General features: G+C 40.9%; 1 protein-coding gene across 3 annotated transcripts in view; it reads right to left on the bottom strand.

Annotated features, from left to right (window-relative positions):
* nrp1a (neuropilin 1a) overlaps nucleotides 1-12,769 on the bottom strand; it is a 73,589-nt gene extending 60,820 nt beyond the window's left edge. For 2 of the 3 annotated variants that reach the window (XM_028434461.1, XM_028434463.1), the window contains exons 1-3: nucleotides 12,298-12,769; nucleotides 10,762-11,154; nucleotides 9,485-9,659 (exon numbers count right to left, since the gene is read on the bottom strand). In XM_028434461.1, the coding sequence (XP_028290262.1) occupies nucleotides 9,485-9,659; nucleotides 10,762-10,828 (242 nt within the window). In that variant the 5' untranslated portion in view covers nucleotides 10,829-11,154; nucleotides 12,298-12,769. Of the gene's footprint in view, nucleotides 1-9,484; nucleotides 9,660-10,761; nucleotides 11,425-12,297 lie in introns of those variants that run through there. The other variant, XM_028434462.1, reaches the window with a different exon arrangement.
* Between the last annotated feature and the right edge of the window lie 5,912 nt (nucleotides 12,770-18,681).

Genomic DNA, 18,681 nt, shown 5'->3' with positions numbered 1-18,681 from the left:
AAGCCTTTGGGATGTTCAAAACTTTCTCACCTCTTTACAACAGGCAGGAAGAGAATGTAGTGTGGGTGGAACAGGAAAGTGCGAAGGGAGAGAGAGACAGCAAGAAAGCTAAATTGTTGACATAGGGGGAGAAAGAATTTAAACAAAAGACAAAAACAAAGTGACCGATGATGAAAATGTTCAGGAAACAGGCTGAAGAAGAAATGAATGCAGAACAAGATTGGGGGAGTGGGATGCTCTTCACATGCTTTTACAGGCAGTGGCTGGCAAGCTAGCGCGACAGCGGCAATATTAACTGAACTGAGAATTAATCAAATAAATGTCCTCTTTTGTTACCTCAAGCACTCTCCCTCCTTTATCTTTTCTCTCTGCATCCTGCAAAGGAGTTGGGGGAGGGTGGGGGTCTCAGAGAGAGCAGTTTGGACTGCTTGCTTCATGACCCGGTCATTTGGCTGGACATCCAGCCACTTGAGTGGAAACAAGAAATTTGCGAACAGACCCTGTGGGAGTGTTAAAGGCCGGGATTGTTCTCTTTAAATATTTAGCACTGACACAGATCAAGATAGACCACAACTGACCTCATAAGACAATGGGATCTGTGAGAAGACAAATAGAACTTCTGGCATTGAAAAAAAATGGACAAATGTTGGAAATGATTCCCTTAACATAAGAAAACTCTCTAAAGTTCTAAAGTTTCATGTGCATGGATCTCAACATTTCTAGTGTTGTGAGCATTTTGAAGGCCAAGCTGTGCAACTTGCTTTCTGTGGAGGACATGAAGTTGAAAAATGTTTGCCAATGCATGAATGACATCTATTTATGCTCCCTATATATAAAACGGAGACAGCTGAGAGACCTGGCCATTATTTGGTCCCCATCTCCTAGAAGTGTAGAAATCAACATTTCTGTGTAAAGGCTTCTACACTTGTTTAAAGATTCACAACACAAAACCAAAAAGAGATTGTTGAGCGATTACTTAGGAGGCTGTGCACTACTCCTTGAGAGACCCTGGAGTGTCCACTGGGTAGTCGCTGAGAGAATGCTTCCCACAGAGACTGTTGAGAGACCTTTTAGGGGTGTCCAAAAGACCACGGAAAATGCATATTGGACGTTAAGAGACTGCTGAGAGACCTATTAGACATTGCTGAAAGAAAGCTGAGGGGCCGAATAATTTTTTTTGGGTCTCTCAACAGTCTCCACCTCTGTGTAAAATAGGTAGATACAAGTCTGAGAAAATACTGTAACAGTCGCTGAAGAGAAAAAAGACCTCAACCATTGCCGTCAATTTAACGAGAAGAGATCAAGTGAAGAGCACACAAAGCAAAGGTTTGTGAGCAGCCTTAACTCAATCAGAGAGCAGTGGGGTACTGCCCCATCAATCATTGTCTGGTTGCTGCCTTGGACAAATCACGCAGAGCTGAGTGGTGAAGAAACACTAGTGAAAGTCGACGAGCCCCGCTGAGCTCAAGCTCAATGACCGAAAATGACCCCGGGGAAAATTGGGGCTGAAACAGGATGGTCACTGGTTTCTCACTTCCTATACCTATACCCACCCACTTAGCCATTGCAAACAAACTTTGGTTCCTTCAGACACATGACAGGACTTTCTTGATTGTTTGAACAAAAAGCCCTGTAGTTGCTAACCCCCCTCCCCTGTAGTCCAACCTGCCACCCCTGGAGGATCTGTTAGCACAGAGGCGTTGGGGCAACAAACAAACTGCATGAGGCCCATGGCCACATCAATCAAAATTATAAGCTGTGTTCAAGGTTATATCAGTGAACCAAATTAGTCTGACAACATAGACACGGTTTATTAGGGAGTCCAGCACCCCCCATCAATTCTGCTAAAGAACCTTCTATCTCTGGTCTTTTCCTCTGAGACAAGCAGACTTTTGGGGGGGGGCATTGTTTCAGAATAATCCACCCCTGACGACAGCTCTGCCACCCACATACAATAAACTCTCATTCATAAGCAAATTCACTTTCTCTGCTTATTAATAGAAAAATCAGGCTAAAGAAATAGGTTAAATAGGAAAACCTGTTGCTAATTACATCAAGCGAAGCAGCCTAGAGTGTGTGTGCGTGTGTGTGTGTGTGTGTGGGGGGGGGGGTTGCTTATTGCCAAATGTCTGTTGGAAATCTAAATGCTTAATTGAATTATAGGCTGAGCATTTAATACCTTTTTTATCAGTACTGGAAAGGAAATAAGAATGAATTTCCTTACTTTCACTTGATTGAAGTCCAGATAAAGAGCTATAAGCTTACAAAGTATTCCACCTAATCAAGAGCCTCACCGTACAGCTTCTTTCCCAGCGCTTGGCTTTGAATTAAATTGTAAAAATAATAAACGACTGTCACCTCTAAGCTGTGTGGGCTGCAGCTTTGTATTACAAAGACTTCTATATGGGAAAGCTTGTGTTATTGGAAGGATGAAGGAAAACAATGAAAAATGTGTAAAAGGGAGAGTCACCAGAACCACCAGAAGCAATTTGTCTCTGGCAAGAGTTCAAACTACATGTCAAGATAAGAAACAAAACAGCAAACACACAGTTGTGGGGCCTTAGGGCAGCTGTAGAAACGAGATCAAGATTTAAAATTAAATAGGTTGTTCATGATCATGAACCTCATCCCGTCTCTTATTCTCTTCCTTGAAATTCTTCCTGGTTTGGCTTTTTTTTCTTCCGTATTTCATGGTCTTTCTCCCACTCGCTGAGTGGACCAGCCTCCCTGCTGTGAGGTAAAGTGGCTCGCCTCCTGGTTGTGGTCAGGTTGTGCATGAATCAAAGTGGTGACAGAGCAGCGGGGAGGATGGCAGATGCCACAGCCAGAAAGCTTTTCAATCAGGCTGCCCTTCCAAGCTGCAGCCAAGGTGAAACACCAGTGGATAAAAAAGAACCTCAATCTTTAATGAAAATATATGAATTGAAGCCCAGAGATGTCTTTTAATCCTGCTTATTAGCAAAAGTGTAACCTCTTTATGTGTCAAAGACATGAAGAAGGAGGGAGTGATAAGACTGAAGGTCAATGGCTTTGTAAAGCAACAGTTCAGTCTGCTGTCACGTTCTCTCTGCTCCCTGGTTAATTAACACAGTTAAGACTCCTGAGAATTCATCTGAACTGAATTGTAGAGGCCTAGAAGCCACTAAAAAGATGCATCTTTACATGCAATAAATGCAACACTACCTTACTTTCTCTCTTTTCTTTTCATCTGCAGGATCCTGATGGGCTAAATTTAGAGCTAGTTTTGTTGGTGGCCATGGATATAGTAAATGGTATGGTAAATGGACTTGATTTATATAGCGCCTTATAGTAGTCCCAAAGCGCTTTACATATCAGCTCATTCACCCAATCACTCTCACATTCACACACACCAGTGGGACAGGACTGCCATGCAAGGCGCTAGTCAACCACTAGGAGCAACTTAGGGTTCAGTGTCTTGCCCAAGGACACTTCGACACATAGTCAGGTACTGGGATCGAACCACCAACCTCTCGATCAGAAGACGCCCCTCTACCACCTGAGCCACGGTCACCCTAAACTTTTCTCTTATTTCACAGGTATGTTGCATAGACTCTAATCAGGTAGACCTTCTGCCGGAACATGTAAAACTTGAAGCCTTACCAAGGATGGGGAGAGCCACATAAAACTTATCCCTGTTTAGGCTTCTCAACTACAAGTCATTGTGACTTGCACCATGAACATGGCTAGTTTTATGCTATTCTGCCATGTTTTTGCTGCAACTGAAATATGCATCAGTGTTTCTTTAGGAGGCAAGCACCAAAAAGCCAACAGGTAGCCTACATCCTAGCACTATAAGCAAAATAAACTGAGTCAAACAGAACAAATGTAGAAAAAGGAAAGTTTTATTTGGAAGTTCATAAATTAGAATTTTGAGCTGTATTTTTTTTTTCTTCCTTTTAATGTTAATGCAAATACTGATTTTTCTTTAGAAGGAAAAAAAAATCCTATCATGATAAAATTGTATAATCTCTGTCAAGTGGAGAGAAGACATATATTTAAAGTAGATTGAAACAAGCTAATATCAGAGTGAGGTGTTCCAGTGTCATTTCAAGTTACACAATACCAGGTGCACAATTTCAGATGCATTATCTGTCGACCCGGGTAATGAAATGAAGTGCATGGTGTTGTTACTGTAAATGCTTTGTTCTACTCCCCGTATGGAAGCTTCTGTGACATTATAAAACAGAGAAAAGGCACTGGGAGCAGAAATAAATATCCCCCACGCAGCTCATAAGTATCCCTGGTAATTTGTGTCGATACAAATCCTGGTCCGCGTAACCCTGGAGGTCATAGCACTTCCCATCTTCAAAAGCTGCCCCTGTTGCTGGGCCTGTTTAAAATATTGCTTATTTATTTTCCACCATGACAACGGCTATTCAACATTCACATGGTACACATACCATATTTGCCTTTGTTTGCAGAGGAGAGTGGTGCAGGGCAAGGGGAGTTCAGGAGCTTGTGAAGCCCAGCTGCTCAGCATCATGTAGCTACTAAATGCTAATGAGTCAACATGCTAACAAGGAGGATTAGTAAAAGTGGCCAAGTGGATCTTTCTGGAAAAGCTTCTTCCATATTTCTTCTCTCACTTTAAACAATCAGGAGGAGCTTTTTGTTCTTTCCAGAGGGATCCCACATGACAAAGGATGAGCCAACTATAGATACAAGGGGGGTAAATGCCCTAAGCACCTGTCAACATCATCTCTGCAGTCCAGAGCTTGGTCATGAATGCCACTCGGGGCAGAATGACTATTGTAGAAAGGACACAGCAGAGAATGCCTGGCCCATCCACAGGGGTGTCTCAGTGGGAAGCAGGACTGAAAGAGGGACAAAAAGGAGGGAAAAGGAAAGCGGTACTATTAAAAAATTAAAAAAGTGCTTTTTTAGGCTTTGAGTAACAGGCACCTAAAGGCAGGGGGGCAGCAGAATACTTCTCATGCAAAGCCAGGATTTCCACTCTGTTTCTTTCCTACAAAGAATCTGTCTAAGAAGACATTCCTTGAATATCTTCTCCAGCATTCCCCACTGCCATGAATCTAATTCTGCCCCCTCCTCTTCTTTTCTGCACACTGTGAATTTTGTGTGAGGTCCCCAGAAACAGCAGCCAGTGAGAGAGAGAGTACAAATAAAAAAATAGATACACAGATTCTCTCAGCCTCCTGTTTCAAGGCCTTCTGCATTGCTCCTCCAGGACAAACAGCCTTGACCAACAGAGTTGGCTGAGAGTCAGTGATTTCATTCAGTGAAGAAAGAGCTGTTTTCTTCTTTGGTCAGCAACTCTGATGGTATCAATGATTTATAATGTTGTCAGGAGTGCAAGGCAAGGCAAATTTATTTGTATAGCGCATTTCATACATAAGGCAACTCAATGTGCTTTACATGATAAAACATTCAATTGTTTAAAATCAATAAGAACATTTAAAATCATCAGTAAAATCAATTCAAATCGTCAACAAACACATTACATCATCATCATGATGAATGAGATAGAGTGAGAACAGATACTTTTCCTGAATCAGTGTTCAACCTTATGTCATTGATCACTTTGATCAGATCAGTTTCTGTGCTGTGTTGAGAACCAAAACCTGACTGAAATTTATCAAATATTTTGTTGAATGTTAAGAATTGACTCAACTGGTTGAAGACCACCTTCTCAATGATCTTGGCCATGAATGGAAGGTTGCTGATTGGTCTATAGTTAGCCAGTATAGAGGCATCCAGTGTTCTCTTTTTTAACAGAGGTTTCACAGCAGCTACTTTCAGGGATTTTGGTACGGTGCCTGATTGGAATGAGCAGTTAATCATTTGACACAAATCAGTGACAATTGACTTTACAACAGTTTTAAAGAAGTTTGAGGGTGTTGTGTCAAGGCAACACGTTGATGGATTCAGCTGCTGAACAGTTTCCTCTATTGCACAGTGGCAATAGAGCGTCAGAGAGTCAGCATGGACCAAAGACCAGGAGAGGGCAGCTTGAAGCCCAGAATTAGCTGCTATTGTTCAAAGAACTGAAAACTTTATCTGGAATTCTGGGTAGAAGAGTTTAAAAATTAGATATATTTCCACCCTGCTGCATGCAAAACCTGCCTATCACTTGTTTGTATTCAGATCTTTGTTTAAAAGATGTGGGAGCTACTACAGCAAGATAAGCTCGACAGCCCTTATCAGATGGCATAAGAAAAGAGAATGGGCGCATGGAAAAAGGAGCAGGGTAAGAGCATATCTATTTGCCTAGCTGTTTCGCTTGAGCTTAGTTTGCTCAGTCTACAGATTTCTAGGCTGATTTGGCAGCAAATATTAGTCTTTATGCAGACTGTGCCTTTGCCCTCAACTTCATTATCCCAAGCAAATTGCACTCTGCGAAACTCTACAATGGTACGTGAAAAATAAACATGTTCTGCTCTCAGAATCACAGGGCTAACTTTGTCTCCTCTTATCTACCTGATGAAGTGCTTTCTCCTCCAAGTTCTCAGGATACAGGCCTATGCACTTCCCAAACAAACCTGTCAAGTGCTGAAGAACACACGTGCAACAACACTGCCGCCCTGGCCCAGACTCCCACTCAGCAAAAGACTTGTTTTTCTTTTTATGAGCACCACTTAGAGTGCTTCTTGTTTGGTTTGCTGATAAGAGCCATGTTGAGGGAACATGTGGTGCATGTGTGTTCCATTTGCCCGCTAATTAGATTGTAAGGCAATGCACTGAAGCATGCATTGTAACCCCCCTCCACCGCCCTCTTTTTGCCCGTCCATCAGATAAGGAAGCCATTCTGGCTCTCATCAGTTTCCATTATGTAAGCCTTGATTTGATGAGTGGGACTAGGACAGGGACCCTGATGGGTCCTGCACTAATCACACCCAGCTATTGTCTGCAGATACATAAACAACCATTCCTTTACTATATAACCAAGTTATAGGTATAATGATATACCTTGTCAGAAATTAGCCAAATAATCCATTATCTTGTTACCCAGTGCCCTAATTTGGAATTAAGGGGGAAAAAGATGGAAATGACTCTCCTGCTGGGCCACACACATTTGTGATATATCGTACAGTGGAACTAAAGTCCCATAAAAACCACTCTATTAGCAACATTAAAAATGAAACGGTACACAGAGTTAAAAATAGGCAAACGCTGGAGGTCAGGACGACCGTGTTTTTCAAGCTATCTCCAAGCAGTCCTCATAAGTCGGAGGTTGACTTAGGTTTCACAACAGTCTTGTTATGTAGATTGTTAGATTACATTTAAGGCTGGACACATTTTTCATCTCACAATCATCAGAAAATGTATTTGAACAGTTGGTTAAAAAAGAAGGAGGATGGAGCATGGACAGGAAACACAACATCTACAGAAACCTTACCCACAAACACATTTAACAACAGCCAGTTAATGAAAATGTGTCAGTCTGAGATTCACATTTGTCGTGCAGAGCTAATTTGTTCACGTGATATAGAGGATCATACCATGCCTCCTTTTCAAAAAGAAAAAAATAGCCATGCTTTCCGTTTAGCCTGCAGGGACTCAATTCTTCTTTTGAGTGTGTTTAAAAACAGGAAACTCATTCTTGGACTAATTTGATTAACACAAGCTTTGCCACTGCCCTCCTCCCTGCACATTATGCCGTCCCTTTCTCACTCTTTGTTTCTGAAACGGAGGATCGGGGACAGTTTAATAGTCCCTCTGGTGCTGAAACCAAACCCAGAAGTAGAGTCAAGGAGCATCAGCCTCTGAAAGACAACGGCATTCAGCCTGCCATAAATCTTTGGCAGCAGTTAAAAAGGAGGGTTAAAGTGGGGTTTAAGTCTGGGATTAAAGATAAAACACTGCTGGGGTGAAGACGAAGGGGGCCCGCAAACACAGGGGGAAGACACGGGGTCCAGGTTTAGGGTGGAGTGGTGGATACAGTAACAGGATCCAGCAAAGCCCTGTACTCTCCTGAGCCCTGGAGCGTAAACAAACAGCTGAGACAGAGCCCGGCAGAGGCACCGGCACACGCACAAAAAACCACACACAATGACACACACACACACTCACATACACTGAAAGACAGGCAATCAGAGCGAGGCAGTCTGCCCAGGCACGGCTCACCTCGGGGCAGTCACACTGACATGGGCTCATCACATTACTGTCTGTCTCCAGTTTCATTGGCTTAAACTATCAATCTGACAACAGGTTAGCTGCTAAGTCTCTCCTGGACGGGACAGCTCACGTCTTAAAAGGCAAATGGAATCACTAACTTACTGTCTACTTTTACCACAGTGTAAATAAGCAGTGTAAAAAAAATCCCCATGATTCAACCCTGGATTATAAAGAATAACACTGCTTGAATAAATCTTCTTTAATGCCTGTACTACATCAGACATGGGAAACTGGCGGCCCAGGGGCCACATGTGGCCCTCGGTCTAATTTTGTGCAGCCTTCTTAAGTAAATACTCAATAAGACATTAAACATTACAGAAAAATACACAAATTGACTCCAAAAACCCAAAATGACAACAAAAATACACAAAATGACTCAAAACCAAAACTGAAAGAAAAATACACAACAGGAATTGTTTTTTTTTTTTTTTTGGAAAAACCTAAAATTCAAACAAAAATGCACAAAATGACTCCAACAAACAAAATACAGAATAATACACATTACTACATAAACCCCAAATGACTTCATCAACACAAAAACTGAAATTAAAATGACAATCCAAAAACACATATAATGATGGAAAAAATATACACAAAATGAGAACAAACTTCACACACAAACCCTTGGTTCTTTCCTGTATTAATGCTCAGAACGGTCATTATTCAAAATGCTGACATGAATGTGGATAATGTGGCCCTCGGATCAGACAATCACATTTTTGTGGCCCCCACTGTAATAGAAGTATAGTATCCTACCTCTGCATTTACTTCATGAATTATCTCACCTATTCACAGATTTTCATATAGAAGTCAACTGTCGCTCTGAATGAATTCTACTGAGGTTTGGGCTCTTGGTGTGGCTCAAATCGATATTAAACTCAGATGACTTCACCCCACAACCATGGAAAAGGAGGACATTCCAAACCCAGAGCAAAGACATTCCTGCTGTCCCATGTATTCCAGACTGTGTTCACATGGCTTAGTTTAGACAGAGCTACAGCTGCCACAAGATGGCGCAGTTTCATGTGCAATAAGCATGTGGATATTGGGAGTCTGAGTGCTGTTAACTGAGCACATGAATGCACATTACATATGAATAAACACAAAGCTGAAGGTGTAAACGGAAGCTTGTGCACCAGACAAAGCTCCGCCTCACAAATTGAATAACAGCGTTGTGAGGCCACTCTTTGTCTCTTGGTTATCTTTGGATCAAATCAGGGGCCCCGAGGATCAAATTGGGAAGAATGGATCAGGTTTTGGGGCCCTGATAAAAACACATCTGCTCCTTATATGAGAGCACTGATAACCCAAGGGTTAGGTGACTTACTTGCACTCCCGGTCCTCCAGATCAAAATGTGGATTGAAGTTGATGAGGATCCGCTGGTGGGGACCCGGAGCCGAGATCACCCACACACATCTCTGAGAGGGCAGATAGGACATGGGGTAACCGGGCGAGGTGAGGTAGTTGGCCGTTGAGATTCTTATGTTGCCCCCACATTTATCTGCAGAAGGAAAAGTGAGAGGAAAGGCTGAGAAACAGCTAGAAAGAAGTCCTATTTATAGGCTCAAGGTTTTCCAGCTCATATGGAACAGAGTTTAGGGGAATACTTCGGCTTTGCTTCAGAGAAAAACATACAATTTTAATCTCAAACAACACCACTTTGGACTTTGAACAAATTTGGCTTTTTTTCTAGAACAAATCTCTATTAATGGCTGTTTTGAATTAACTTATATAATATACATCTTAAGTACTTCTAAACCTTAACAATACACTTTTTTTGTGATGTTTAGCTTGGAGGTATTAATAATTTCATTATAGTGAAGAGAAGAGAAAAGAAAAAAAAACCCACAACATTAAGGAAATGTATAATTTACCTTTGAAAAAATTTACTTTAATTCTTTGTAACTTTATACTGAGACACATGGAAGTCACACAGGAGGGTATTTCTTAAAAACAGACTTCTTTCCTCAGGGTTCACGTGGAATCAATAACATACTTTTTGTTGGTTTCCCATTCTTAGCAGACTGTTGATTTTTTTATTTTTCCAAATTACACTGGGCCAACTATATAGTCAGTTGAGAAACCAATCAGATAAAAACAGAAGTAGAAATGGACGAGTTGCTGAAAATACAGGAAGTTTTGAAAGTAAAGAATTTTAGGGTGACTTTTTGAACTCTCAAACAATCGTCTTTTTAAAAAGAAGCTCTTTCAGCACTTCGGATAAGCCTTTCTTTCTTTCTTTCTTTCTGAAACCTCTAAAAACAATCACTCTTCATAAATATCTGTTAGAAAACACTGGAGTAGACAACACGGTTCCATTATTGAGTATAATAATGACTACGGGACATGGCAAATAAAGAAAACTACATTTTAAGAGGTTATAAAACTCAAAGGTTGTAATGGACCGTGTGGATAAAAGTGAAGTTAAAGAAGTTCAAGGTTTTCAGAGAGGTTTGAAGGCGTTGGTGGAGCGCGAGCAGGTGAGCGCCGTGCGCGTTTGCCCAAAGATCAGCGGAGATCAGAGCGCGCTAATCTTTCCAAACAATATGTGGATTATTAGTAGCTCCAATCTTTTCTATAGCGATACCACATGCCACACTTACCGTTCCTGAAAGCCTTGACCACCAAGAGGATTCCCGTGAACAGGAGAAGGACTAATCCACAATGCATCCTTGAGTTCTCACCACAAAATAAAAATTACGCACAACAAAAAACAGTAAGTCGCTCAAAGTCCGTGCGTCGGGTATTGGTAGATATTGTTCCTTCTATGGTTTGCTTGTGAAATAAAGCAGGGTTGGTTGTTAGTAGTGATCTCAGGTCGCGGGCATCCTGTCATTCAGCTCCTGTTTCCTTTCGCCTGCGCCGGCTTTTCTCCTCTTCCCAGCGCTGAGCGTGCCATATCCTCTCCAAAACAACAAGAAGAAGCCAAAGAGCCACTCCAGCGTTTAGTCCTTTTTTAGAAGATGCCCAGGCAGGATGTAATCCTTGGCTTCAGCCTGGTGCAGAAATAGGGGAAAGAAGATAAATGAGAGGCAGGTTATGGAAACGAGCCGCTGTCGTGCGCTATGGACATCCCCAATAAATGTGACCAAATGCGCTCCTCCGCTGTTAATGATAGAAATAAAAGTGTAGATAGATCATGGTGCCTCTGTGTGGCTGCTGATGATTGGCTTGATCACAACTAGACCGACCTATGTCTGAAACGCGTCTTTAGAGCCTGTGTAATGTATAGGCAGAGCTGTAGTGTGCACTGAGTCACTGCGGCGGCGGCAGTCCGTTTAGTGACAGGACCCCCACCACCCCCTCTCTCTTTTACTCACTCATCCTCTTCTCCCCTCCCTCCCTCCCTCCCTCCTTCCACTCCCTCCTCTTCTCTTTTCTTTTTTAACAAAAAGAAGCCAGACATTAATGTGAGACCCATTGACACGCAGGCCTCCTCACGGCGATGTTTTAAACACTATTTTCAGAAGGTTTGGAGTCAATTTCACCTTTTAGTTTCACTTTTAAATATTCACAAATGATGAACTTTCTTCCTTTGATTCCCCTCAATTATTATTATTATTATTATTATTATTATTATTATTATTATTATTATTATTATTAATAATGTATTATTATTTTTAACTTCGACCCTGCAGCTGAAATAAAATCATTTCCAGGCCATGCGTGCATGCGCAAAATAATTTGCTGTTCCTCTCCACTTTCCTTTTCTTTTCTGGATCTCTGTTTTGTGTGTGTGTTCTCCAGCAGCTCATCCAGATGCACTAAAGCCTGTCCACCGCAGCAGTGACACAATCAAAGTGAACTGGCGCTTGGAAATGTAGAGGAAATCAATTAAAGCGTAAATTATCGTAGCCTCGAGTCGTTTACTAAAGACTGCGCCCATGGGTCACTTTGCAAACACACACACAAAAGTAATCGTAGTTCTATAACAGTAACCTTGAATGTATCTGAAATATTTAAAGCGTAAAAGACCAAAGCACATACAATTAAAGCAAAAATAAATAAATTACGACTAAAATAAATTACATTAAAAAAATAAAATGTGTAAAAATCCAAACGAAGTGATTATTTGGAAAATATTTTATGGTTTTTGATGTTTAAAATGGAACAAACAAAACCAAAACAGATGCATTCACCTGCGTCTCGTTGATTCTCAAATCCACAGGAGCCAAATACACTTCCACCGTGCAATAAAAACAGTCCCCTTTATATCTTCTACACAACAAAAACGAACGCAATTCAATATAATTTAATCTCCAAATGTCATATTTATGACCAAAAAACAATTAACAGTTGGGTCCTGGCTGCGTAAAGACGCACAGTCGCTGCCCGGAGACGCGCTCTCCTTCCCCGCGTAAAGCACCGCGCGTGTCCTCGCCGCGGATCTCTCCGGGTCTCCTTCAGCTCAGTCCCCGTTTGAAATCCACCCAGCGTGAAATTGTGAACCCAGACAGTCCCCAATTGACCCAAAGAAACGATGACTTTAATAGAATGAGAATAAAAGTCCTTTTTAGAAGTTTTTCCTCGGCTCGTGCACCGTGCGCGCTGATCTCAGCTCCGCTACTGATGTGAAGGCTGAAGCTTGGGTCGCTGTCAGCTCCACACGCCCCTTTACGAGTGGTGAGTAGAGTGCTCGTGATCGCTGGCGTGCGTGTGCTTTGTGTGTACGTGGTTGTGTGTGCGCGCGCCATCGATGCGCTTTACCCAGCAGCGGCTCTCTCTCTCTCTCTCTCTCTCTCTCTCTCTCTCTCTCTCTCTCTCTCCACCCGCCTGCAGTGGACGCAACAGTCTCTCTTATTCCATATATAAACACAAACCTGGTTCTGTCTTTACACTGTGGACTCATGTGCAAAGAAATCTCTCCATTTATTCTCGATCCAGTCACAGAAAGTTGGTTAACCGGAGTAGACTTGAATTTTTGAAGTTCTATTCAATAACATCCCAACAATGAAAGTCAAAGTGAAAAAGGTGTGTCATAAAAGACAGATAGTCAAACAAAGACAAAGCACCAGCATCACATTGATATTATAGAGCAGAAACTGTGATTGTCACATGATCAACATTTATGACATTTAGAAAAATGACTGATATGAGCTTTAATACAGGAATGGTTTTTGGTGTTTCTGTTATCATTTTGTGTGATTTTGGAGTCATTGTTGTTGTTTTGTATGTAATCTTGTGTATGTTTGTTTTCCTTTGGCTATTTTGTGCTGTTTTTTGTATTTCTCAGTAATTTAGTGTGATGTCAGCAACATGAGAAGTTACTCTCACTTCTAAACAGTTGTCTATTTAACCCTCCTATCATCTTTGGGGTCAATTTGACCCCATTCAATATCTAACATTCAAAAAATTAATAGTTGACTTTATTTTTATTTTTTCATATTTCATGACTTCTCCTAATTTGATAAGTACAATCGATTAACCATAAAAGTATAGTGATGATATTTTCTCAATGTATTGAATACACATATACGCGTTGGTGTCCCATGGGGTCAATTTGAACCCATGCTGTTTAGCCTTGTAAAACTGTGTGTGACCCAGTTACGTAATGCAGTTTTGGAACAGCTCTTTCACAGTGAAAGTGATGTAAAGGAGAATCGAGGTTTGTGTTGAGGAGGAACCTGAATTTGAGGCATTCTCATCTGATGACAATGAGAGTGTTGATCTTCCATTCATTTTTAAAAAAGGAAAGACTTAGTCATGAATGTACTTAGAAAAGATTTGGATGAAAGATTTTCAAGATACACTAACTCTAAAACTGAACGTTTGAATTGATGGTGGCGCTGGAGGAAAGGTCATTCACCATCAAAACCAATAGGGTTCATACTCTTGTGGGTATTGTTCTGTCAGTAAATGTAATAAGATTTGGGTGAAAACTATTTCAATATAAATTAATTCTAATTTAAAGTTTGGCCTGATGGTGGCGCTAGAGAACAGGTCATGGTTTCATTATCAAGGGGTTATTTTTGTATTCAACAAATAAACAAAGTGTCTGACACAAAAAAATGGTCAACAATTTTCTGGAAATCATTTTCTGGAGGCAAATATATATAAACTGTGTTAGTAATAATTGAGGATTATAGGAGGGTTAATACTTTGTGAACAGCTGTGCTGGAGGGGCCGTGGCAGGCTGGTGCTGACCACTTGCACATCTTCTGGTTATGTCCAAAAATACAATCCTTTTGGAGAAAGGTCATACATATGATTGGAGATAGTTCTGTGTCGTAGAGTACCTGTAGACCCTATGATTATTTATCTTGGTGTTGTACCGGTGGATGTCATCTCCAAAAGTGATGTTTATCTTTTTAAAATAATGACAATCGCAGAAAAAAAGGGCATCACAAAGAAATGGATGAAAGTTGACCACCCAACAGCCAACAGCCTACCTGACACCAACACTGGACAAAATGAATGAACTATAAGACAAAGCAGTGAATATTCACAAGGTACATAGTTTCCATTGGGTTTTTTTCACCTAGTCCCTGCAGTGATATTTTGTTGACTAAACATTTTTTTCAGTGACAATAATGAGACAATGACTAATTAAAAAAAATACATTTGAACCAAAACTTAACCAAAATATATTTATATTTGCGTCAGTTCATTAAAACAAAAGTACATTTGTCACATGAAACAAAATCCAATCAGAACTCATGTGATCATTGATCACAAACATTATTACAATCCCATTTCAATCAGGAGAGACTTAAATGAAGATGGACAATTATTTATTCACAGAATGTGTGACAATAATGTAATGAAATGTGCAAAGTCTTTTGGGGGCTGGACTCCATCGTGATGACCTGTACTCGGAGGGGTAGTGAGGCCATTTTAGAGGCTGAGATGAGGAGAAGATCCAGCAAGGACCTGAACTCCGCTGTGCTGAATGGAGATGATTGGGGTGGAGGAGGGTTGCAATGTTTGCACTGTAGCAACAGAAAGGCTGAGGGGAGAGAGACTGTTTTCAGCGTTTGACAGCAGGAGGATGATTGGTTGAGAAAGGTAGTGGTGGAGGCTGATAGGTTAAACCGGGATGATACACGCCCATGACCAGCTGAACACCATAACGCTGATGGGGTAGTGGGGGTGTGGATTGAGAATGAATGAGGAGGGGAATGAAGGAACACCAGTCTTCCTGTTTGAACTGAGCTCCATATCAGGTTGATAAATGGCAATTGATTCTTTAAAACTACTATAACTAAAATTGTCCTGATGACTAAAATTGATTGATGACTAAAACTTAATCAAAATTTGTTGTCAAAATTAACACTGTTAATTTGAATTTATAGTGAGTTGAATATGTTTGTATATATTTGAATTTCTAAGCCAAATACTGAACATGAAGATTATTGCTTTATTTTAAGTGAATTACAAACATTGTTTATACAGTGAAGAGCAAATCATGGCACAATATGCATCTAATTGCACTGTTTTTAAAACATATCATTATATTGGTGCTTTTCTCACATCACTATTAACATTTGCACAGCAGTTAGTGCATTTCTCAAAACATTTAGTGCAAACTGCAAAACCTAGTGGATAACCTGCAATAGCACGTTAGTGCTCAAAATGGAGAGTCCTAGTGTCATCAAAATGAGAAGTCATGACACCATCGTTTATGAACAAGATAGTCAAATGGCTTTGTCATGTTTTCATTATAACAGTTTATTCTCTCATTGTTTTCCAATGCAAAAAATGGTCAGAACTCAATGACAACTACCTGAAAATGCTCAAGACAGCACTATACACAACTAGTACATCCATTTGAAAACTACAGTAAAGTTACACATTGTTGTAGTTTGGGGAGTAAGTGAGTACAAGACACTGAATACATAACTTTCACATTTTTATTTTATTTTATTGGGAACGACAATTCAGCATCCATATGTGTAGTTCATTTTGACCAACTTGTCATAAGCAAATGATAATAGCAATGTAATGAAATAACGAAATAAAATATAAACGCTAGGACGAATACTGAATATATATATATATATGCCCACGTTGGCAGGTGACGTCACCTAACACCAGTGTTGGGAACGTTACTTTAAAAAAGTAATTAGTTATAGTTACTCACTACTGAGTTAGTAACTGAATTACTCTATAATAAAAGTAACTAATAACCAAGGAAAGTAACTATTTGTGTTACTGTTAAAAAAAAAAAAGTTGCTATATGTCAAAGAATTCAGATTTTTTAAGATGCGTGTGTCGTTGTGAGGTGCTTCATTAAATTTGAGTTATTCACTCCTGGATATAATGAACACTTCACATGTACATTCTTGTCTTTGACCATAATTAATATAAAGTAGCTTAAAAATTACAACTTTTCATCAGACTGCTCCATGCTCACCATCTCTGCTGCTTCATCTAATCTGTAGTGTGTGTGTGTGTGTGTGTGTGTATGTGTGTGTGTGCGTGTGCGTGTGCGTGTGTGTGTGTGTGTGTGTGTGTATGTGCGTGTGCGTGTGTGTGTGTGTGTGCGTGTGTGTGTGTGCGTGTGTGTGTGTGTGCGTATATGTGTGTGTGTGTGTGTGTGTGTGTGTGTGTGTGTGTGTGTGTGTGTGTGTGTGTGTGCGTATATGTGTGTGTGTGTGTGCTGGCACATGAGTAAAAACACTGGCTCTGATTGGCTACTATGAAACATGACGCCGCCTTAGCCAATCATAATCGCTCACCTTGTTTTAAACCCACCTCCTCACTACAGCTGAGTATGAAGCCAGGGATGCTTTTGATTAACAGTTTATTCAATCAATGCATGTAATGCACCACATTTAACGTTCAGTAATGATAATGGTGTTAAGTAATTAGTTAGATTACCCCGTTACTGAAAAACAAACGCCGTTACATAACGCCGTTATTTTAAACCCCGTTATTCCAAACACTGCCTAACACGCCTCCTAGAATGTGAGCTCCTCCCTCTCCAATTATCTTACAGCTAAAACAAACATTGCGATTTAATATAAACTATATATTATACTTTATTGCCATATATGTAAATGCAAACTGCACTACTATACGCCAAAATTGCGCTACTTTTTCTGCTGCCGATCGTGTTGGGAGTCACTGTTTGGAGCCATGGACCCATTGTTTACACACATCAGCTGTTAGCACTCCATGCTAATGCTACACCAGTTTATAGAGAGAGACCCTACATCACTTGTGAACTGAGGAGGAAACGATGGGGATGTCTACGGATTTGTGGCTCACAGCGCTAACAATGGACTCGGTGACGGACGACAGAGAGCGGTAAGGAGAGGGTCTGGCTGTGTCTGTGTGTTAAAAGGAGGAGCTGCTGCTGTGCTCCTGCAGCAACGCACACACTTTTCTGACTCTAAATCACTGTACATTGTTTGATTGCGTCATTGTGTCACACGCTACTATTTGGCCTTGCTTTTACCTTACTAAACCAAAGGCCGAATGTGGCTTTTTTTGCAATATTCGAATATTTGGTGCATCTCTAAATGATAATGTTATAAAACAGCAGATACTTGTGTGAAAGCAGCTGGTACATGTCCAAAAGCATTTGCAATATGCTCAGAGGAAGTAGAAATTGCTATGATGTGCACAAATGACTAAATGTTGTGGAGGATGAACTAATAGTTATGAGAATTTTCACTCTGATCTGAGAAAAGCGCTAAAGTGACTGAGAAAAACGTAAATGGCCCCTAAATTGAAGCTTGTTTGACACCCCTTGATTTAACTCATTGTGCCATGCTCTAAGAAGAGAGACTGGAACTACAGATCTGGAAACATGTAGCATCATATTCCCTGACCTCATGTCTCTGTGGCCCTCAGGGGTTAAACCTGACACATGCAGCTCCACTTAGTGAAAGGAAGCCTCTCCCTCTGCTGTGTGGTGTCCTGTGCTCGATAGGGGGCGTCAGGGTAGAGGGCAGCCCCCAAGCCTCTCAAAGCTCCACAGGCTTATACCGCTGTAGTGTTTTCAGACTGCACAGCTGGGGAATCCAACAAGTGCAACCATTGGGAAGCTTTTACCGACTTAACCACTGCTTTTAGGATTCAACCAGGACCTCACAAGCATTAACATCAGGGCTGTGATCTCATTTTTCTTTGTACTTTCATGGGGGGGGCAACAATCCAGATGTATGGATGTTTTATTATCTGCCTGTTTAAAGTAGCGTTTGGCTTATGACCCACACTTGCCTTACACGCAGAGTTAAAAAAGTTTGTGTTGCACAAAAGGACAAGATAAGCCCGTGGTCCCTGCGTGTTACTATTTTAATTTCCACAGAAAGAGAAGAAGGAGGATTGAGTGGTTTTATACTCATCCTTTGCCTTAGTAATTCTCTGCTGTCCTGATAACACAGTGGTAAAACGGAGCTGGCGTCTCTATCAAAGGCAGCGCTAACTAGCCTTTTGCGTCGCTAGGATAATACGGGAACAATGGCTGGGAGTCATTTCACAAGGGTGCCAGGGCCGTATCTAAAATGAGAAACTGGGGGGGGGCAATAAAGGAGACATTTGAAGAACATACATATCCACTCCAATCTTCAGCACAG

The sequence above is a fragment of the Gouania willdenowi genome, chromosome 20, assembly GCF_900634775.1.
Source record: "Gouania willdenowi chromosome 20, fGouWil2.1, whole genome shotgun sequence".
NCBI classification, from domain to species: Eukaryota; Metazoa; Chordata; class Actinopteri; order Blenniiformes; family Gobiesocidae; genus Gouania; species Gouania willdenowi.
This window is presented reverse-complemented; position numbering and strand designations above follow the sequence as displayed.